Consider the following 24,200-nt stretch of genomic DNA (forward strand, 5'->3'; position numbering starts at 1 on the left):
ATTCACACCAGGATAGTCCGGGGGACTCGGTTCGAATGCCGAAAAATGTTACACCTTCATTTGGTTCGGTTCACTTTCACACTGCACTTTTTAAAGTAGGCCAAACCACCTGGACAACATCACGCAGTTACAACAGCTGCTCGTTTGGGGGCAGTACTGCCTGAAATGACCACTGACCAGGAAGAAAAAAGCATGATGAAAAAGAAAACCTGGTTCATCGATTGGCCAGGACAGACAAAATCCCAAACACCAAACACCAAAACGCAATGCGGTCTATGCAACTTCCTCTCTTTGGTTCGCTGGATAGTCCATTTGCTAGTGAACCAAGACTCCCAGTTTTCAAGTGGATCAGGGTTCACTCGTTTGGCCCGCAGTTAGTTCTAGAGGTAGAATGAGCGTTTACACCACTCCAAACAAACCGAACTATCCGTGGAAGCGGACCAGGGTTCATTTAAAGCACACCAAATAGTGCCAGTGTGAACGCGTCCTCAGTGCCCATGATTGTATCCCCACCCCCAATTTCTCCACCTTCAACCAGCCCAGGTTATCTTGGAAAAGGGGAGGGCTTTCAGTTGTTTAACAATAACAACTTCATTTGCTCACTCATCTCCAGGGTGACTTTTTGGAGTTTGAGTCATTGTGTTTCACTATTAGAGGGAACCTTTAAACTTGCTGCATTTTAACCAACAGACCCCATACATGTCTCTTCTTGAGCGGTTCTCCAAACTCTTCTCTGTTGAAATGCCTAACTATGATGTCATTCTGATTGTGGGAGATTTGAATGTGTATGTTTGCTGTACTGATAATCCTTAAGCCATTTTTAGCCATTGTTGAGTCTTTTCATATAAATAGAAATGTTACAGGATGTAATCACAACAAGGGCCACACCCATGATCTTGTCCTCAATCTTGTATGTAGACTTTAGTGTATCTGACCACAAATGGATAAAAATCACATCGGTGGTCCAAAATAATTTGTCCAATAATGCTCTCTGATTTTTAATACTTCCTCTGTAGCCAGACTCACAGATGCTCTCCTTTCCTCTTGGCTCAAGTCAAGATATTATTACAGCTCAGAATAAGTTTAATACTAGCTATGTCCAGATTGTGGACCAGATTGCACCATTTAAGCAGAAAAAAAAACCCTCTGAAGTTTTCTTGCCATGGATTACTGGCAGCATACGTGCCTTATAAAAGAGCTGCACTTTGACATTTTAGGAGATTTTATGAGAAATTTTAATACACAGGTATAATGCCAGAGCTCTGTGTTTACTGAAATATACTGAAAAGAACTGACACAACTCCAGGGTTTGTTCCATGTAATTATAGTGCCACGGAGGCTCTTCCAAGTGACAGTATGGATTCCTACCATGAGAAATGTGAATCATTTTTCCAACCTGTTGTCAGGACCCAATTGCACAGTCCCCCTCATGCACAGGACAAACTGTCTTTTAAAATCACAACTTCTTAGCTCTTTAAAACAACATCTTCTGACAGCGACTGAGGTAATTAATGAAGCCCTCCTCAAGTGCTCTTGACATCCTGCCTGCACGATTTCTCAGTCAGTCCCTATACTCTGTACATGATAAACATGTCACAATTCAATGGTTCCGTCAGACCAATTTCTAAAATGGTCTTTCTTTCTTTCTCTGTAAGGTTCTAGAAAAAGCTGTTGCTGAACAACTGATTGCTTCTTTTTTGATGAAAATGGACTCAGGAACATTTCAGTCTGGAATCTATGTGACATTGATGGTAGTTTACTACAGGTCAGTGTTTAACACCATAGTTGCCTCCAGGCTCATCACAAAGCTCAAAGCTCTGGGGTTTAACACCTCACTGTGCATGTGGATTCTATTTACATACAGAGGCACTTAAGACACTTATTTTACTGACTATTTCAATTATTTTACATTATCTTATTTTACTTTTCTCAAGTTTTAAACTGCTCTAAAATTGTTTTTAACATTGTTTGTCTACCATTTTTAGTTTGTCTTGTAAAGCACATTGTAGCTTGAATTTGAAATGTGCTACATAAATAAAGTTTATTATTATTATCATTATTATGTTTTGGACTTAGCAGTTATTTGGTAGGAAAGCACAGTGGTCTGAGGAGACGACAAACATAGTCATTATTTACAAAAAGAGCTCCACATATACTGACTTTTTTCTCGATCTGTTTTACTTGACATATATATCTATAGATCTATATATATATATATATATCTGAATATGTGATAATCCCAACACAAAATCCAAGAATGAATGAGGTTCATTTTCCATTTGTAAAAAGAGGCTGAACAGATTCATGATAAATGTGTTGAACTAATTTCACAATCATTTGTTTAACAGTTGGCCTCAGTGAACAAGAATAATATCTTTCTTTCAGATTCTCTGGCAAAAAATAAACATCAAAGTGCTGTCTTTGTAATGCATAACTTCAAGTGAACCTATAAAACAATTTCAACTTCATACTTAATAAATCGACCCACTGTTTGTAAACATTAAATAACTTTAAGAGCTAGAAACCACAGAGGGAAGAGTAGCATCCATTATATGTTAGCGCTGCCCACTGAAAATGATCGGACATGTTGGAACAACTAAATGTTTTTTTCAAATGCAACATGTTAGGTTCAACTAACCAATCTGTTTCCAGACTCTGGTGGAAATGTTCCACATGTTCACAAGTGGCTGGACTGTTCCAGTGGTTTGTCTTTAAAAATCAATGCCACCAAAGCAGAGAGGTGGACAGGCTCATAACACTAAGTCATCTCTTCTTTTCACTTGAGCACTCTAAAATTGTGACAATTAAAAAAACTGTTCAGTTTTGCCACTCCATTTTTTTTAATTAATATTTTAATTATTATAAACACCATTAAATATTTGCTTTTTTCTTATTGTCACGTTGTTTCCACCTGTCTCCCTCCTCTCTCAGTCCCACTCCTCGTCGTCTCTGTAGGGGTTGTCCTCTCTCGGGGGCTCTTGAAACCTGATGTTTGCCAGCATGTCCCTCATTGCCACCATTAGACGATTCACTTCCTGGTTCAGCTCCTGACCGGCGCGGGCCACTTCCATGTCATCCTCCTGCCTCGGTCCACCCTTATTAAGAAAAGAGAGTTCCGTTAATATACAACTATCTAACATCTAAGTCCTTTTTTATGTTGACATTTGGCCTACTCAGATTTTACTTTCTGTTTAACTATCCTTAACTGTATTATTTACTCATCTCTGTGGATTCATTACTAACATGGCTGGCCAATGCAAGACAGTCAGTGACCTATCGGATCATTTTGTTATGTGTATTGTGAGAAAATCCTGCGACTGTTAACATGGGTTCAACAATCTCACTTCGCTGGAAGCACTTAATGGTGCTAAAAGACAATTAAAGTTGTAAGAGCATAACAATTAGTCCTGTTCTTTTTAGTTATTTTTTTTAGTAAATTGTTGACACTAAATGATCTCATTTGATGGGAACAAGAGCAAATGTAAAGTGCCAACCAGTGTACAAAATTAACTTGGAGAATTACATTGGGAGGTGAAAACACCCACTGGTCATGCATATATTTTTATAGTTTATACTAAACTGCCTTTTTGTATCACATATACATTTGTTTCAGCACATTTCATTGAGATAATAAGGTTGAACACAAACTTAAAGAAGAGGCCAAAGTAAAACTTGAAGCAAAATTAATACAATATTTCGATCAATGCCTCATCAAAAAGTTGATGCTTCAACATTGTACTAAATATTTAAAATTAAATATGCTCAGGGATCAAACTAACAGCTAAACTTAAAGGTTTTGTAAACCTATCGCACGCCTCATCATTTCAATCTAAAAACCTCCTCATCAGACTCCTCACTGCAATCACCTTCTTTAAACAGATCATGAAGTCTGGGCCCCTGCTCCTGACGACATCAAGTGATAGTATTGCAGTAATCTGATGTCCCTTACATTAAAAAAGTGCCGCAAAACTAGGAACACTTGAGACTGTTTAGACACGTGTAAAAACATCTGGTGTTGTGTGTGTGCAGAAGCAGCGTGCCTATTTATGACACCTAGACTCAGTAGAGGCTAAGCATTGAGCTTTTTTATTTTATGGCTATTTTGGTACAAACACTCACCCAGCAGATAGCCTTCCAGGACTGACTCGCCAAGTAGAAAATCTACCCTGATTTGGCACTTCTCGAGTGTTAATTTCAGACACTGGTACCAATGCATCACCCCAAAGAACTTTTATGATGTGTTTACAAACACAATGAAATAAAAGGTGTTTGTGTTATCTAACATAATGTTGTTAGCAGATACAATATTATAAAAAAAGATCTAAGCAGCATATCTTCCCTAGTCTTAACCAAATTTCTGTTATCCATACTGTATCTCTTCCTCTCCATGAGCGGATAACATGATTAGGATGGATGGACTATCCTGATGGAAACACGCCTCGGGCCTGTCTGCTAATTTAAAATATGTATAGCTAAGCCATAAGACGCCCGAGTTGTGGGTGTATCGGATGTATGTCTCTTAAAGAGGCAGCAGTTGGTTTGTGCTGCACACTGGCCGCGGACTAAAAGACCAATGATGAGGCTGACATAACTCTGTAACTCGTTATATAACATTTATGGCCCCCTAGTTACAGTCGTTTTTCTGTTAAGCATCTCAGTCATTGTAAAATTGTCATTAACCCCCGTTTTAACCTGGTTGAACATAAACCAAGCCTTCGAGTCTTAACATGGACCATTACAGAGTGTTATGTTATCATAAGAATCTTTCAAATTATTCTGATGGTTAAGTTTTTGCTGAAAAGAAAAATAAAACGTGCCCAGAAATGGTTCAATTTGTTGCTTTCAGTCCATTCAGCAAAAGCACTGTGTGGTAGACTGCCTTTTTTAATCAGAAAATTTCAAATGCTACACATTATGGCTTTTACAACACAGACTAAAAGGGACCTTGTGGAGTTTCCTTGTACACAGACAAGTTCTGTTTGCATTCAGTGTTGCTCAAATGCATCATGGAGGTCTAACAAACGTGTCAAAAGTGTTTCCCTCCATTTAAGCAGTTGCAAAGCAGACTTTTTAATAAATAAAATGCAGAAATTGTGCATTGTTTAGAGCCTTCTTTACTGGCTTGCCGCATTGTGGCGCATTGTGGCGCTTCTTGGTGCCTTACTGCCTCTTGTTTATCAGTAGCATTACATAGCCTGCATGCTCATGCTTGTGCTTGAGAACAAACAAAATGGGGATCCAGTCATAGAGCATTGCTCCATAGCACTACTGATGGTCAAAAACTCCACAGGGAACCTTTAAATTCAAGACTCAAGACCCTCAAGACTACTACTTGGGCTGAAATAGAGAATATATAAACTAGGGCTGCCCCTTGGAAGTTGGAGATTCGAATCATCAGTTGGAGACCCCTTAGTCGACAGAGATTGCTTGAAGTTGAGCAATTATTTTTGCTTCTTTTTACCCATCGCCGTGCTGTGAAGTGTACTTTGGGGACTCTCAGAGAGGGGGAAACTTTCCACCACAAGGCTCCAAGATAACATTATTGTCTCTCTTCTTCTTGGAAGTGGTGAACTTACGACTCACAGATAATTAATACGACACATTCTCTGGTTTTTGTTTGATATCGAGTGTCTAGTGCAGACAATGTTGCACATTTCTGATCCATCCTCAGTGCCGTCAACTTGTTTACTATATTACATGAATGCCACTGTCACACTGAATGTCCCAACAATACAATATTAACATACATCTGTATAAATGTTATCATACAGTGCTGAGTCTGAAAAACATACCGCCCTCTTCTGTTTTTCCTTTGTAACAATGCTATATCAATTAGCTCAGCTTTTCTAATTTTCTGTGGAGAGTGGTGCGTGCTTCCTTGATTTACACAGTCACTTCCTCAATTTTATGAGAAGATGTGATGATCACTTGTTCTCAAGGGCATAGATTTTGTGTCAACATTGGGTGGGGTGCATTTTCTGCATCAATTTATGGTGCAAATATCTTTAATTTTGTAAAAGTACATTGCTAATTTCATGTCTTTAATCACTCTACAGTTCCTCATCTCTTAAACAGTCATCTACAATTGGTTAGCTGCACTTTTTTTCAAAAAATAGCGTCTGTATGTTTTTATTATTGGGGCCAAGCCTGGCAAATATGATAAAATGTACACCAGTTAATGAGTGATGTCAGGTAGTGGTTTTCCAATCTGGTTTTGGCATCTAAAACTAGTTAAGGGTGCGGAAGATCCCCTTCATGATTCAAAGAACACTGACTGCTGGTCGGAGACAAGATGAAAACTAAGCCTACTGTCTTGAAGTCTCATATTTTGTACACCACAGTGGTCACCTCAAAACAGCCAATCTGTTGTGGTTTTGTAATTCCACATCTCACAGTGCTGCTCGACATTACAGTGTGTTTGTTGCCATATGGTAAGCCATATGGAACAAGGGGGAAGCAAATAATGTGGAGTGCATGAGCGGAAAGAGCAAACACTCATTCGCTGCTGAGGGCAAAGATGTGGACTAAGGAAAGCTCAAGAACTGTGGCAGTTTAAGTTTTATGATATCATCCCCAATCTAAAGTGATAAATATATTGCTGATATTTGAAACACTTTAATTATAACTCTGGTTAACTGAGTGATTTTATACAATTAAAAATATATATGTATGGATGTCTGTGTCTTTTGCACTCCATTTCCTTTTGAAAAAACTCCAAACTGCATTAAGGCGGCAGGACTACCTGCACAGTGTAGCAAAATCCAGACATCACAATGAAGGCCAGCTATTATTGGAACTGTTGAAATGGTTTGATGTTGAAGTATGAGCAGAAAAATGGAACAGGCTCAACTAACACACGAGATATTCAAAAGATAATGCTCCTTTAAGACTCAGAAAATGTCCCACAATTATCGGGGGAAGGAAACTTCACTTTGCTCTATAACTTGGCCCTACAAATTAATAATAAACATATAAGCATCAAGCTTCATTGTTAGAAAAGGGACAGCAAAGCCGAGGCCACAAATAACTTTGCATTTCATGAATGTCGCTATTGTTGTGCTCCTCTAGAAAATGGTGGATTAACTGTAACATGGTCATATGCCTTCTTTGATATTCTGCAGTTGTCATCCCCTGAGGGGTAACCATGAGTCAATAAGGTTATTATGATTTCATCGAATGAGACACTTGAAGTTCAGAGTGAGTTGTTCACTGACTATGAGCTCACACAATTTCTTAAAATTATGTTTTATTTTGATGTAAGGCTTGTAGCTGGTAATAACGTGATGTCCCAAAGTCCACACTATGAGTTCTTTATTAGAGTCCTCGAAGGTTTTTATGATACATAAATGCAGCAGCAAGATTCATCTTAAGATGACATCACTTAGCTCCTCAGATTCAGGATGGCTTGAATTTTCGAATTATAGCTGAGATGTACAGCATTATACAAACCACATAAGTGAGTTCATTTTAAGGTGTTTTTGCTCTCTTTAATCAACTCATTGAGGACAACCGTATTGTGTATCATTCCATAAGACTAAAGCACAACTCTTATTTGCCCCTGTAGTGTGCAACCCCCGATTAATTTTATTTTTCCAGACCCATCTTCTGACAGAGCTATCGTGTCTGATTCATGCAACTCACCTGAAGGTTGAAGTTTGGCAGCAGAGACCGGAAAAACAGCGACAATGTGCTTTCATTGGTTGCACCAACATGCTGCCTGTACACAGACACACAAATACACAAAAATATCATTATGGTGTAAAGGCAAATAAAGGATAAAAAGCCTATTGGTTTGAAATGCACAAATGTATGGGTACTCAATTACCTCTCTGGTCGGGTGTACGACAACACTGACTCCAGCGGAGGCAGAGGGTCAAAGCCCATCACAGGTTGACTGGTCACCTCCTGAGGGTATCCAACAAATAGCTTACTCAGAGACGCATGAGTTCAGGGATACACAATCAGTATTTTGTTGATCCTATTGTACTAATACAGCCAGGTGTGGAACTAAGTTTCACCTCAAATCAAAATCATGTAAGATCCTGATTGGAGGCTTTGGGAGGATCTTCTGTATAGCACAGATTATATGACTGTCTCAAAGTCAGTTCTGACCATCTTTAAGTCCATTACACTTCCTCTTCGTGTTCCTTCAAGTGTCCTTGTGTAACCACAATTATGAATGAGAAGCAAAACAATCTGTGAAAAATGATCCAATAATTGTCTGCTGGATATTCAAAATCTTCAAAAATATCCTTCACCAAGAATAACCTACTTTCACACCTTTTAATCGGCAGTTGCACCATTTGCAGAATGATGGATAACTTTGGTCTCTTGCCAGGTAAATCCCACCACAAGAAATTCCAGGCATTTCCTTTAATGTAAAAAGGCACGGCTAGCCACAAAGTGGTTTGTCTTATCTTCAATGGCAGTTTTGAATGCTGATCTGGGGATGGTGACCTGGTGGTGAATCCGTTGCAGTTAAGAAATACATACACAATCAGGGTTCACCATACATTCATTTATTTGTGGCAGCCCGCCACGATCAAAACATCTGCCGCCACAAATAGCTTTTTTATTTTTGGAGCTGGACCGTTCCTTAGGAGTGTTGTTGAAATATATATACCATTCGGCAGAGTGAACTCTTGGAACAGATGGAGCAGCAGAACATCAGGAGCACTGAAAGCAAAACTTAACCGTTCATTCTTCTGGGTATAAACTGTGCGTGACTCGCCTGTGCAGCAGCTGCTCCTCTCCATCAATCTGATCTGATCTGATCAGCTCTGAAGGGATCAACAGATCAATTATCTATCCTGCGACTCACAAACTGCTGCTGAGGAAAGAAAACTAAGTCATGGAGAGCTCCGCCTGCAACCCCTACCCAGCCTTAGCTACCACCATACATAGACTGTAATTCTGTGAAAAACACTGCAAAAACTAAGAGGCCACATGTGGTCACAGTTATGGAGGGCTATGTATATATATTATGTGAATGTGCAATATGCATAATGTCATCACAGATTTGATCCAAATTTCATGCTTCTAGCATTAAATCTGATTGAAATCAGGGAGCACTAGAGCGTGCATTCATATACACTGTATCAAGACAATCTCAGACTGGGACCTCTGGGAGGCTGCAAATTTCTTGTAGTGTGATTATAAATTCATTATAGTCCTCTGGATTCTAGGAATATTTGGAAAACCTTACAGTGCATTAGAACATTGACCTTAGATTTTAATGATGCCCATCACCCTCTTTAGTATCTACTGGTGAGTGGACTGAAGACACTGTAGATAAAGTGAACTGTATGAAAGTGTGGTTGCTAATCATTTCTTACGAAAGGCAGACTTGAGGTGGCTTCTTTAATCTCAGAGAGGAGGACGTGACGATGGATGTTCCTTGGCGCACTCTGGTACCTCTGCTTCCTCCTGAAACAGAGTGATGGAGTCATGCTCACGTACTGAGCATCACTGCACAAAAAATGTGGCAGCAGAGCAGCTCGTTGAGGTCTTACTTGTTTTGGCAGTCCTCCACCAGAGGGTCTTTGGCATCGACTCGACGCAGCACCTCTTTCACAGACTCTTCCAACCACAGCATTACTGCTGCCTCCCTCCACAGGCTGTGAGTCCTTCCCACATACAGAGCCGTCAGTTCAGCCAGGGCTGGGGGCTGCCTGGAGACAGAGAGAGCAGGATGAGTTTTTAAAGTGAGGGTGACAGAAACATAATGGAAAAGCAAAATGGTTACAAAATGAAGATAAAAATAATGGCCGTGAAACAATTTGTAGCAATAATAAAATTAATTTGTTGTAGCTGATGGCCATACAGTTTTAATTAGGAGTGGGAATTTCTAAGCACCTCCCAAATGAGTCTAATTCAGAGAGCTACGGTGTGATTATATGCGATTTCTATACATGATTTTTGTTTTCTCACCCTTGTCTCACTCCCAGAGCGTCAAAATACGTCTCTTGGGCAGTGTCCACGCCATCACTATGATGGCGCCGGGACCTAGTTTAAAGAGTGTGAAAGTCGGCTCACGCTGGGAGGAGGGGCGGTGGATGAGTCCAACAAAAACCAGACTTTGACTCAGGAGAGGTGGTAACTGTGCTTTCTAGTGACACATTTCTGCCTTTCAAACCGTGTTTGTGCCACTCAAAGATGAGTGTTGACTTTCACGCTCATTTACTAACGACAACCAAGTAGTTTAATTGCCAAAACTTAACTGCTGATGGCAAAATATGATGAGCAGGGATGAGATCACACTGCACTGTGTGACTATTTCTTACTTTTAAAACATGCCGTATTTGTAATAATCCCTAATTAAAATAAATGGATGAATTCACTTCAACAATCTTTTTTTTTCTATTAGTTTTTATATCACTTATTTGATTGTTTTCTGGTTGGCGGCGTCTACAACTGGCTGTTTTTCCTCCAGCTCCAGGTGGAAACGTAAAATATGGTTCTCATGTTTGCTGTGTTCACTAAATATTTTAGTTTAGTTAGACACATCTTGCAAACAGTATGGTTCTTGTCCAGGCCCCTTTTCCCTTCAACTTAATAGAAGTCAAAATGCTTTTAAGCCAGAGGATGCTGGTTCGATTGTATCCATCTGTGGTTGCTTACACTCAGCCATCCTCACCAAAGCTTAAGAAGTAGCCCATCTTACATTGTAACACAACACAACACAACACAACACAACACAACAGAGACAAGCCCACTGCATTTCACAATCCGATTGGTTGCGCTGTGAGGAACACACAGGCTGGTCTTACAAAATTGTTACAGGCGATCTTAAAGTCGAGAATTGGGTTTTAGATTGATGATTTTTGGCTTTTCTGCATGGAGACTTAATCTTTCAAGGGGTTATCGCAGTGTATCTAAGAATCAAACTCCCCACCCCTTGTATGGAATTGTACCATGCTGCAAAACAGAGAGAGCATACATTACCCTAATTGGCTCTTTGGGCCAAAGAAGGCATGTGAGGTGACTGTTGCATCCGGCTGCACAGTGCACAAATCCAGCAGAGGAATCAAGACTGCAGAAAACAACAACAGCAACATCAGTATAGGTGGAAGATTACATTTACAAATACCTTAACGTAGGGCCGCACTATTTAAGAAAAATAAAAAAGAAAGATCTCAATTCATACGTCTATGCAATCTCATTTCTAAATGAGGACGATTAACTCACTCCCATTTCCCTATGCATTCATGTCAGGCTGCAGTCACATGTTGACATATCTGCTGCGGAATAATCCCAGTTGCTATCAAGTGTTTCCTCTACCAACGGGCTCCCCTGACCCCCATGAAAGAGTAAATATTTTATTTATGTTATCTAACTACCTTACTGTGTTTTCCTCTTGTTCGGCTGTGTTTCTCTCACCACTGACAGAGGGGACATTACTTGAGTTAACAACCTGTCATTATAGCATTGTAAGTGCAATAAAATAATCCAAACAAGTTTATTATTGTAATCCACTTAACCCTATGGGCCCTAGGCCTTTTTGGGGTATTTTTACTGCCTTTAAGCTCATATCACAGTCATTATAGAGGCTACATACACATGCTATATCTTGTTTTTTTCAAGACAATCTGGGCTAACCAGATTTGCCATCATTCCATGTCCTTCTATGTGCCTGTATTTTATATTAATTTTTATATCAATGTATATGGAGACTACTGCCCTGTCATGCATGCATAATTGGGCTACAGTTGTCTGTGTGTGCAAAGGTGAAGTGGCTGGTCTTGTCATACAAAGTTTGATGGAGTGTCAACTGGACAATATGGAGATATTTGCATCTTGAAAGCCGAACTACAAATGTGGATAGACAGGGAGAAACACACGCAAGCCTAAGACGTGGTAAGATACGATATTCCTCACTATATGAAGTGACTGATAACAAGATCTGTATAATGGGTTGTAAAGAAATTCGTCAGGTTTTTATTTTGTAGACAATTGATCTGTATTTATAGCGTGATGGGATGACAGCACAATGATGTGTGTGGTATCACTGGAAAGCTCTGCTCCTGCGCTTTCATGTGATATGTGTGGCATTTCACCCTGCGTGACCCTGCATTTGCGAGTAATCCATCCAAGAGTAATGTGTGTGCAAAGCTGTATGAAAGCTCTGTTATACATAATTTTAGTGTAACTTTATCATTTTTTTTTTCGCTGTGAAAACGTTGGACTACAAGAGCAAGATTCTGAAAGAGAATTTTAAGTTTAAGTTGAGAGTGCAATAAATACTTTTGTTGGGAAAAAAAAAAAAGAATTGTGTGAGAGAACTGTGATTTCAATCGTTAGGGAGAAAAAACATGAACCACATTTCAGCGAGAATCGTGCAGCTCTACCTTGATGTCAACAGCAAGTTATCCCTTCTACTTCATAGAGATCTTTTCAGCCATGCCATAAACAACATGAAGAAGTGACTCATGTCTAAACATTCATAGACTGGTGTTGGTTAGTTTCTGAGGGTCTAACCTCCAGGGAACATGATGAGGGCGTTCTGCAGCTTCTGGTCAGCTTTGTGTCTTTCTTTGTTGCTTTCTTCAGGATCCATATCTTCCTGCTGACTGAGGTGGAAATGGCAAAGGGCAGTGGAGAATGCAAAGTTTGGCAGCTGTGACAGATTTCTGTGCTCCTGAAACACCAAAACAAACCATTTCTCTATCAGTTAACAGTGATGCGCACACACACACACACACACACACAAACACAGGTATGAGAATCTGCACATAAATGTCACACTTTACCTCCCAGTCCTGATATAACTGCAGGAGAGACCGGTACTCTCTGGAGCGCAGAGCCAGGTAATCAATGAGCAGGAGCATGCAAAGTGGGTCAGAGTCTGGGTCCAGGCTAATGAAAGAGCGGCACACAAGACCAGAGGCAAATGATCACAAACAAGGCCTGCTGACCAAATGTCTGAATCCAGGTACGATTAAAAGTCTCATCCCATGTTCCAGGGCGGAACATTAAGTGCGACTTGTAGGAGACACTGTTCTATCCTCAAAGGCACTGTTGGTCACAGCAATCAATCAGTTTAATTTCAAATGTCCCCACTTCAGGGTGAAACACATTAGACATCGGAAACCAGACAGCCTAAAAATCCCCCTTCTATTTGCTTTCCGGGCAAATTTTGAAGGTTGGGCAGCAGGACGACTGAGGTAACCATGGAGTGGCTTTGCTGTGCACAAATTGCTATTGACAACGTTAGTGAAATAAGTTAATTCTGATTTCCTTTAAAATCCACCACAATGTTTTTAATTCTATCTGAACCTGCATGATATCTAATATAGTAGTTTGAGTTTGAAAACAAGGGAATACAAATATTATGGGGTTTTTTTCTCTCTAGAAATGGCAACGTTAATCTCATCATATATGTTATGTCACTCTTCAAACTGATCTTGAACTGTTATTAATCATGTTGCCATTTTAAGCTGACAGTGATTTACTCACAGCTGGTTAGAGAGGAACAGCTGTCAACTTTTATTCCCACACTGCTGCTTTGCAAAAACACCAGAACATAGCTGTCATTAAGTAAGGAAGTCAGAGTTTGATGAAAATCACAGATAAGCATTGACCATTATGTGGTTAGGTTGTAAAGCTCAAGCTATGGCAGACTGATGGCTGCAGTGCCTGGGAACAGCTTTCTTTAGTATGTACAAAGCCTTGTAAGTGGTCTCTGTACCAGCATGACATGGGAGGTTCTATGTTATGTAATGAGATGTTAAAATTTACATTGTTTTGGGATTTTATAACATATAAATGTAAATTATATCATCTTAAATTAGCTTGTATTCCACCATCTATCAATTACAGTTAAATAAATGGGAAAAGCATTGAAATATCTTTAAAAAGCATCTTATCAGCAATAAAACAGCACATTCTGAAGGAGACACATTTTCGAATCATTTCCACTTCATACATTATTTTGAGGGGACATCTTTTATCAGTCACTTGCAAAACATAAAAAATTAAACATATCACCACAAAATATTACTTTTGGACTTTCCCCTGTGCCCAAACAAGGGAAAGTCCAAAAGTCAGAATACTAATTTATTAATTGAGCTAACACTCTCTGAGGACTGTGATCCAAGTCTGGTGATTGCTGTTGGTGGCTACTTTATTTAGGAAATTAAAAGTTCTTTTTCATTATCTTGCATGCGATCATATGTTACGATTCCATGTGATGTCAAATGACAAACACAACAGAGAAAGAAAGAGCCCCTAAACTTCCATCTTCCTTAGGAACAGAGTGCTGGTCAGAGATAATGGCAACAGAGTAGATGAGTTAGCAATTGAGGCACCAGGGGACAGACGCATCAAGCTCTGTGTAGATTCATGTCTACAACTGTGTGCACGCACAAAGACAGATAAATGTATACGCATTCTTTTCAGATCTCAAGTTGTGTGCACACCTGATTCTGTTTGATGAACCCCAATCGTTGTGGTGCTGGGCGTACGTGCACAAGCTTCATTTCCACACCCACATTTCGCCATAAATGGATGTAGAAACACCCTTAAACATGTGTTTGCATATCGATACTTAAACGGCTCCACCATTCATTAGACCTGGCTGTCGATGAGAAATATGGTAAAGAGGGTGCAATTTCAAAGGCTGTGGTGCACTGGAGAGGTTCAGGAGCGGTTGTCATTATGCAAAGCTGTGGCGATTTGTTATGTCCTTACCACGAATTCATCACATTTCTGAAAACCATTATTGCGGCACAATCTCAGTCATTAGCACTACTAAACGTCAGAGGGATTATCAATGATTCTTTCATAGTTCTTGAAACCAACTTAACAAAGTTCTTCACAGAATAAAAATCAAATGATCACTAACAGGGAAATTAAATTAAGAATGCTGTGCAGCCTGCAAAAAAATAACACAATCAGTGAAACTGGTGAACAACCTAACAACAGCGTTTTCTGTCTCTCAACTTAGCTAAAACCCTGAGTATGAGTGGTCTGAAGAGTGTGTGACATGTGCACATTTTCACTGCACAATCTGTCTCTATAAATACCAGTTAATGTGTGGGAAAAGGTGTATGCATGGTTTTTTGTGTAAACACTGTATATGCGTCTGGCCCCTGGGAGGTAATGTAACTAAGGTAAAAGCTATGTTATTGGTTAACCTTTAAATGGAGAAGCAGGTGGGTTTTACTGTATAGATTTTACTGCCTCCCTTTAACGCTATAACTAGCCTTTCCGAGTGCTCAAGGTTTTTCCCTGTGTACCTCAGGATCAGTTTGCAGTACTCCAAAGCAGTCCGTGGGCATCCTCTCTTCTCCAGGAACATCATGTGCTTGTAAAGAGCCAGATAAAAGGCCCTGCAAACAGAGATGATGAAACTGAATTGCAGAGTCCTTCCAAAACAAGTTACAAAGACTTAATAATAATCTATATAATCTATAGCTATCTTTAATCTATATAATAATAATAATAATAATAATAATAATAATAATAATATATGGGGTCCCACAGATGTCTCACATTAGAAAAAGTAGAAGAAGAAAAACAAGAGGGAAAAGAAAAGACCAACCTGTTCTCTGGTCGCAGATAATCAAGTCTGCTGGTACCCGAGGTCAAACTAAATAAAGGGTGACAGGCGCACTCGAAGCTGTACAAAGCCCTCTCTGTAAGAAAAAAACCCCAAAAAATCATAGTTTATATAAAAATTATATAAATTTTTTTGTCATACACACTGTAGCTTCAGCAAACTGGACATGGCACAAACAGTTAGCAGTTATATGCTTCTCACAGTCACCTCACCAGCAGGGCTTTGCATCCAAAGACAAGAAGTGAAAATCAATGTGTTACTTCTTGTGTTAAAGTTCAACAGATGTCATGTTAAATTAAATTGAATTACCAGGGGAAGAAGACAAATGGCATTGTTAAATTATACATCTCGTCTTCTACATAAACACAATTTCAGCTTTCCAGTCCAGGACAGGGTCTGTGCTAATAAATCCAGTATTGTGCTCTGCCTGGCGCTTTTTATGATGGTTGTTTTGTTAGTTTATATCTTACAAAAGCACACTGACGCTGAGCGCCAAAGTCCCCAAAATTTCTGGGCTTAATATTCTGACAAAAACTAAGAAAGCATCAGTGTTTGACCACAGCACTTCTATCAACAGTGTGAGTCATTCTAATAAGTTAACACTATGCTCCAGGGATGGGTATCATTAAGGTTCTAACAGTACTACCACTCTTACCGATACTCCTAATAATTACAATACTTAAATGGTTCTCTTAAAAAGGAAACTAATTAAAAACAGAATTAACACTGCTTTATTTTTTCTTTGTATGTGTGCACTCCGTTTAAATCAAAAATCTGTGCCAGCATTGTTTAGATCAAATCATTGTTATAGACTCTATAATGTGATGATGAATGAAATCTAAACAATGTAAATACACAACTATTTACTGCAAAGAAAATACAGAGGTGGAGCAACAAGATCAACATGTTTGCCTACTCAGGCAGAAATCAGGACCTCTCCTGGCTCATAGTGTTCTCTGCAATCGAAAGACCCCTAACGTACCTGAAGTGGAGGGGTAACTAGAGATGGACTAGGAGCTAGGTGGTTAAAAATGGTGCATTACTTAGCAATGAGCATTGTCTGCATTACTTCTAGTGAAGTGTAACCAGACTGAGAGCAGGGTCTCTCTATGTGTGAGGGTGTGCGAGGAGAGACGCAGAGCTGCCCTGCTTTTTTTTTTTTTTTTTTTTTGCTTTTTAACAGCTTCTGCTTAATGCTCTTTGGTACATAATTGATATGATTTACAGAATAATCCTCACCAATAAGGTCCCTGGCCATCTCCTGATCCTCCTGTATGCGGCAGACATCTGAGAGCTGCAGTAAGGAATCAATGTGGTAGGGGTTCAGCTGTAGCAATGCCTGGGGAGAAAAAGAAAAGAGACAATGGTGAAACTGTAAGAGATGGACAGAGATATGAGATGGACATGCTTTCAATAGAAGAAGTTGGATCACAAGACAAGGGTCAAAAGGTAATAGAAATGCATGTAGTTATGCTATTTCTGTAGATCTGCCAGTATGGCTACAGGCCGGCAGGCAAACTGCCACTGGCCTGGGTTTTTACTGTGTTATAATGCAGGGTAACTACAAAACCTAACATCTAAACTTCACTTCACTAAAGATTCAGGAAGCAGACTTTTAAGCTCGTTTAATGAATGTCTGTTCTGTTGTTTTTTTGCTCAATGGGACTGAACACTTACACTTATGCATCCTTGGCAACATCAACACTGAGGCTGACCGATTTAAAACATCAGTACATCACAATCAAACTCACTGACACCAAAGTGCACAGCAGAGATTAACTCTTTTACCACAATGTTGTTGGGATCCATGGACTCAACGGCATCCAGGAACTTGAACTGTACTTGTTGGTAGTCCCGACTGTGCTCAAAGGTGAAGTACTGAAGGCCATCCTTTGACTGCAGTAAGGTCATTGAGATTCCTGTGGAGACATCAGAGTTAAGAACAACACCACATAAAGAAAGGCTCTACAGGGTGGTGAATGGTGAGGACACACTTAAGTCACTGTAGCAGATGACTAATGTATGTAAGCTTGGCTGTGCCGCTTCACAACCATTGTGTTTATCTGCTGTTCAACATTATTTTTAAAAGAACATTATTACGTCATTATTATAAATAAAAAACAAACATGACTTACTGAGCATTTTTGTGTCTACCCACATTTTCTGACTGTGCTAAAACAACTGTTAGTCACAGCATATCACTGTCAAACAACAAATCACTGCGAGCTTTTAAACAAGATGGAAGACATTCTAGATTTGTGATATAACATTGTTATAATAATATGGAGGCGTTACAAGTCACAGTCTGAATCTCTGATTATGTTGTTGCCTCTGGAGCATTCTGTTGATGTATGTGATCTTGGTAATAATGCCATGCTGTCATACTTTTATGTAGGGGGATAAAAGAGTAGTCATCCTGTATTGTTCTCATTGCTGCTCCGATGATTATGCTCGTCTATTGACGCAGTGCTGCTGAGCCTGTGTTACTCTGACTATTGTTATTTCATGTTTGTCTTTATAGTGCACTCTATACTGCTAAACCAAATGCCTTCTGGGGGAAAAAATGAAGTTGAAAGTTGAATGAGTCAACAAATGTACTAAACAAAGTACCATGTGTACTAATAAGGTTGGGTTTCTCACTTTAACAGCAGTAAAAGTAGATGTTTGTGAGAAAAATCTAATCCAAGAGCATGATCAGACAGGTTACATAATGCATCAATGGTGACTTTCAATGTGAACACAACGAGGCAGTCTCTATGATGACGTCAATATAACAAAAGAAACATTCAGCCTAAGTCTATATTGAAGAATATGTTGTGCTATTAATGCAGCATTTACACCAGATCAGGTGTTGTGGCGAAAAAGCAATTTTTCCCATTCTTATAAACACGGGCAGTGGGAAGGGGTGGCAGACACAGCTGAAGAAAAGTTGAAACAGATTCAGCTTTTGGAGAAACGCAACCCACATTTTTAAACAACATATATCCAGAAAAAAACAGGAGTTTTGTGGCATTTAAGCACTTAATATCATATATTTTCTATCTAATTAAATGTATTTTTCTACTGTTTTGTGCAACAGCTCATTTCAACCACGAGAAGAGTCATTAAAATTGGCAAACAGTCGATTTTCAGTTTGAAATGATACATCTAAAAAAGTAAATTCAGACGACAGAATAGAAATGTCTACCTGGGCGGCTGAAGCGAGGCCAGCTGTCCTTAGGACTGGTCATCCAGGTGCTACGGTGAAACTGTCTGTTTCTCTGTCGAGGTCTGTCAAAAAAAAAAAAAGAAAAAGAAAAAGAAAAACGGAAAAATGAGCACAAGAATATACTGTAAACGTGCAGACATTTAAATCTAAACAATCTTACAATAGTATGCACTTTTCTTTTTACCTCTGATCCCCCTGAACAGCTCGAGCCCCAAAATATCTCTTCAGCTCCGTCTCTGGGTTGAGGTTCCTAAGAAATTGACACACACACACACACACACACACACACACACAAAAACAAAAACAAAAACATTTAGATCTTGACAGATTAAATGGCAATGTGGGCCAGCTGAGGAAACACATTTCAAGGTAAAAATAGGGGCTGTTTGATTTAGACATTTTAGACGTGTGGGTCCGTGGGTGCTCTAGACTTTACAACACAAATGCAAAACAAAACCCCCAAGGCATAATTTTGATATTATTTTTTGCCATTTTCAAGACGTAACAAAGACAAGTTGACTGGCAACCATACTGAGCAAATGGAGGGCAAAATTAAGTAAGTAATCATGCCAGTGAGACACCTGATCCAAGCCTCACAGTGTGATAGTGTACAAAATGTTTTTGCTTGTTTTGAGGCAAGCAAAGTCAACCTTAAACAAACAACAACTTTTTAGTGTTTTCTTTTTTTAAACATAGTATTATATTATGGACACTTCATTAATGACGTAATGTCTGCGCAGTGTTTGCACACGTAATGTTGGGCCATTGATCTTAACTACAGGGGAGCAAACTTGCTTGCTCGGTATCCGAACGCTTGCATCAGTGAAAACAGCTGCCCACATGACTACACATACTTTGCTATCAGCACAGGTAATTTGCCTTTGACTAATTAAATTGGTCACTGGTTGTGTGGCAGGATGTGCAACATTTTTAAACAATATGGGTGATATGGGGTGTGTGTGTGTGTGTGTGTGTGTGTGTGACTTGCAGGTTGTTGTATTTGATTTTTCATTAGTGTTGTGGAGCACTTTCTGTTAAAATGTCTGTCTCTTATTTCATTGTATTTTTGTTGTGGTTGGACTTGTCTGACAGTTGCTACAAAAAAGAGAGTTTCTGAAAGGATAATTAAACAAACTATGTTTTAACCTTTTGCAATTACAGCGTATCTCTTAAGCTAGACAGTCTCAGAACAGTTTGCTTTTCTTGTGTGAGCAAAGCGCCACCACATGGTGGCAATAAGGAATCACAGAAATGTACATTGTACAGTAGTAGGTGAAGCCACTGAACTGACCATTGACTCAAGTGAAATCAGCTGTGCATTGGTCATGAGGCATTTTTGTATCACTACTCCAACACACATATTCATGTATAATTGTGCTTATTTTTAACTATGTGATAGATTTAATTTATTTACCACAAATATATGGTAATAATACAGCACACTAGAAAACAGAGAATTGTGTGGATGTAGATGTACAGATAAACATTGTGCCACATGGCAAGTCAAGTGTGAGTGGTGGAAAAAATGATATGTGATCTGAATCTATCTACTTTGTCTACATGAGAGATGTTGGTCTCCTTACCTGTGCTCAACTTGTAGCACAGATTTCCTGTCGAAACCTCCGCAATCCTCGGTTTGTAAACTCAGACCATTGGAGTGCTCCAGGTTCTCCAGCAGTAAATCAATGTTATCGTCTGGTGCAGCCTCCTGAAAATCATTTTAAAAAGACAACCTTTAATTGTTTTTTTAGTGCAATTAATTTAATTCCATTATATCAATATTAAAAATATTATTAAAGTGAGTCATTGATAATTCAAACAATATAGCATAGGTTATCACATATTGTATGTAATGTCCTACCATAAGAGATATTGAATCCCTTCTCAACAAATGTACCTGTCCATTTTCTGATGTCACTTTTGTCTTCTTCTTTTTCTTCTTCTTTTTAACTCTGTCTCCGGACAAAGACTGTTCAAAAAGAGAGACATGGCAGTTTAATATATACAATGATTTACATTTAGATCAGAAGAATTTTTAAGTCCAATCAGAGGATCACAGAGAGACATAATTCTCACATTGCTTCAAATTTACCTTAGTAGACGCTTCCTCTTGCTTTTGAGCTGGTTTCTTGGTGTCTCTGTTATCATTCTTTCCTGTGCCACTTGTTTTATTTCCATCTGGTTTCTCTGCCTCTTCATCAGCTGAGATCTGCTCTGCATCATTGTCTGCATCACCTATCTGGTAAAAATGTGACATTGGAAAGAGAGCATGTTGGGTAAACAGAGCTAAAAGTGAGTTAAAACCCCACAGCTAAATGCAACACTGCAAAAAGCTTTGTCCAACATTGAGACATCAACTCCATAGACAAGATCTGCGCATCCAGGATAACAACATAAACGATATACAAACTCAATGTTGTGAACAATAGCTTGTGGATGGCTTGTGGTGTGAATAAAAAGGAATGTAAGGTTCAGATTTAAGGTATTTTAGCTGGCTGGTGTAAACAGCTCACTGTAAGCTTCCTGTCGTGACAAATAATACAACTTAGAATGCTGGTGACACTGTGTCATAGAATCAGAACCAGCTTTAATGGCCAATTATGTGTGCACATGCAAGAAATTTGACGTGTTATTTTAAAGTGTTAATGGTGCTCGAATAAATATAGAATAATAATTGATGTTATTATCATAATATCAACTATTCATTTTAACCGTAACAACTGAAAAATGTATTTAACACAAAGTTAAAAATAATGTATGCATTCATTCAGTCATGCACTAACGGATGAAGTTAAAGCAAAATTAATCTTAGCTTGACACTGATCTACAGTGTATCTTTGCTTCATAACACAAAACTAATCTAATTTAATCACTGCTTAAATAAACTGTCTGAGTTTCTTTTTATGGTCACAAATTTTAGAAACTTTACCCTCTCTTGACATGTGTAAAAGTATTTTAAAATCAGTCTTTACAGAAAAACTGTTATTGCTTATAACAGGTGTCATCATTTGCCATGATTCTTCTTAGCCCCCGATTCCTTTATGAGTTGTATCTGTTGTCGTGATGATATGTATTTTTTCACGTCATCTGTCCCTGTTTGCACTTGTGCTGGAAACTTATAAGTGTGCTGCCCATCTTGACCTGCACTCTTTCCTTTAATTAACCTCTCTGGTTAATTAAAGGATAAATAAATGATCTATCAATTTATACCTCTATCTCTCTGTCTATCTGCCAAAACATTAAAACCACTGACAGGTGAAGGTGATCATTCTGTTACAATGCAATGTTCTGCAGGGAAACTTTGGGTCCTTAAATTCATGTAGATGCCACTTGGCATGCTCCACCAACTCGAACACCACTGCAGACCAAGTGCCCCCGCCCTAATGGTAGTTGCCCCCCTAGCAGGAGAGTGTGTCATGCTACACTGCAAAAACTGTTCAGGAATGGCCCAAAGAATGTGACAAAGATCTCAAGATGTTAACCTGGCCTCCAAATCACCCAGATTCCAATCTGATCCAGCATTCATGGTATGTGCTGGTACCCCAGAGATACTGCGATTCCAAAGTGGGTCCTCCTTGGATTGGACTTGGCTCTGACACAGGACCTCTGAGGGATGTCCTGTGGTGTCTGGCACTGGAGCGCTGATGATGGTTTCTTTTGAGTCCTGTGGGTGGGGAGGTTTGCTATCGGCACTTGCTACAAAGACATGGTCAGATTGGGAATTGAGAGGCCAGGTCGACACCTTGAGGTCTTTGTCATGTTTCTTGGGCCATTCCTGAGCAGTTTTTGTGATGGTGGTGTGGCATGGTGCATTGTCCTGCTGAAGGGGGGCACTGCCATTGGGAGGGCTGGTGCCATGAGGGGGTGTACTTGGTCTGTAACGTGTTTGGGTGGTTGGAGCATGTAATGGCATCCACGTGAATGCCAGGACCTACAGTTTCCCTGATGAACACTGCAATGTAACGAGATGATCAACATTATTCACTTCACCTGTCAGTGGATTTAATGTTGGGGCTGATCAGTGTTTATTTATCACAATAACTCAATGTACTTTCAGTCCAACTTAATATCATCTCAAAATCAATTTGACTCAAGTTTTAAAAATTAAATCTGATCAAAACTAATGCAAAATCGTCCTTACCAGAAATAAAGAAAGAAAGACAAGAGAGGTAAGTTACATCCTGTGCTGATTTTTAGCTATGTGTTTCTTTGCATGTCACTCTGAATACAATTTAAAGGCTAATAAACATTGTGTTGTTTAGTAAACTGAACCTTATTTGTCAGTGTTTTCTCAAGGTTGACTACTTCCCAGTGATTTTCTAATGTGACAGACAGTTTGCTGCTAACTTGGACCTTTATATAATGTGTTTAAGTTTAACAGTTAGCTTCAGATAAGCGGAGATATCAGCTAACTTAATGTTAACGTCACACGGCTAGCTTGAGTTAGCAAAGTTTGTCAACAGAGAGCTAGCTGTAAACGTATGTCAGGAAGAAACACAAAACAGCGTTATGTTTAAAGTAACATGTAGCTAGTTGGGGAATCACACCGTCACCTTACCAATTCATAAATGTTGCTGACGTTTTTCTGAGCCTTGTTTTTCTTTGCCTTTCGGCTGCTGGCTTTGCTGTGAGACGGGGGAGACACGTTAGCCGTGTCTGGCTGCTCCTCCTCATCCGCAGCCTGCTCCTCCGGGCTGTCACCCAAAGTTAGATCCCCGAGGTCCAGGGCCTCCTGACCCCGCTGTTTCCCTCTGAGCCGTCGCAGAGCCCGGGTAGACATTGTCCACTGCTCATGGGACACATACACGTCAATATTTGTGATAAAAGTAGTGTTTAGTCGGTGACAGACACAGCAGACCAATGAAAAGAGGGGTCAATTCCATTGGTTTCTTTTTCTTGTTCTTCCAAATGTTTCAACGGCTCTGGGTGCGTCACTGCCCTCTGCAGGAGGGATGGAGAATCGCATCGATAACCAATCAACAGATGGAGTGTATTTTTTTCTTCTTTCATTTCTACAGCTTTCAATCACATCGATCAGCATCACTTCTCTGAGGCAAAATATTAAATAAGATAATTAGATAACAATAAACGGACATTATGCAATATCAGAGCAGCAGAAGTCAAATGATACATGAAGTTAACAAATGGAGGAAGACAGCCTACTCATAGTTATCCTGGCCGCCTGTATCCTGTTTTAGCGTCTCTGCACTGGCTCCCTGTAAAATCCAGAATTGAATTTAAAATCCATCTCCTACATTACAAAGCTCTAAATGGTCAGGCTCCGTCATATCTTAGTGAGCTCATAGTGCCCTATAATCCCACCAGAACTCTGCGCTCTGAGAATGCAGGGTTACTTGGGGTCCCTAAAGTCTCCAAAAGTAGATCAGGAGCCAGAGCCTTCAGCTATCAGGCTCCTCTCCTGTGGAATCATCT

The 24,200-nt window shown here is 39.4% G+C and overlaps 1 protein-coding gene across 1 annotated transcript; it reads right to left on the reverse strand.

Annotated features, from left to right (window-relative positions):
* Nucleotides 1-1,285: 1,285 nt before the first annotated feature.
* On the reverse strand, nucleotides 1,286-23,674 carry tcf25 (transcription factor 25 (basic helix-loop-helix)). Its single transcript, XM_049565417.1, has 18 exons — nucleotides 23,326-23,674; nucleotides 20,860-21,006; nucleotides 20,665-20,736; nucleotides 20,351-20,475; nucleotides 18,952-19,017; nucleotides 18,747-18,829; nucleotides 17,348-17,478; nucleotides 16,799-16,898; nucleotides 15,542-15,635; nucleotides 15,237-15,329; nucleotides 12,750-12,855; nucleotides 12,478-12,637; nucleotides 10,945-11,032; nucleotides 9,513-9,671; nucleotides 9,336-9,426; nucleotides 7,826-7,905; nucleotides 7,642-7,717; nucleotides 1,286-3,095 (listed from the first exon to the last, which is right to left on the reverse strand). Exons 1-18 carry the CDS (start codon nucleotides 23,545-23,547, stop codon nucleotides 2,928-2,930), a joined length of 2,061 nt encoding a protein of 686 aa, XP_049421374.1. The 5' UTR covers nucleotides 23,548-23,674; the 3' UTR covers nucleotides 1,286-2,927.
* Between the last annotated feature and the right edge of the window lie 526 nt (nucleotides 23,675-24,200).

This window comes from Epinephelus fuscoguttatus, linkage group LG2 (assembly GCF_011397635.1).
Source record: "Epinephelus fuscoguttatus linkage group LG2, E.fuscoguttatus.final_Chr_v1".
In the NCBI taxonomy this organism is placed as follows: domain Eukaryota; kingdom Metazoa; phylum Chordata; class Actinopteri; order Perciformes; family Serranidae; genus Epinephelus; species Epinephelus fuscoguttatus.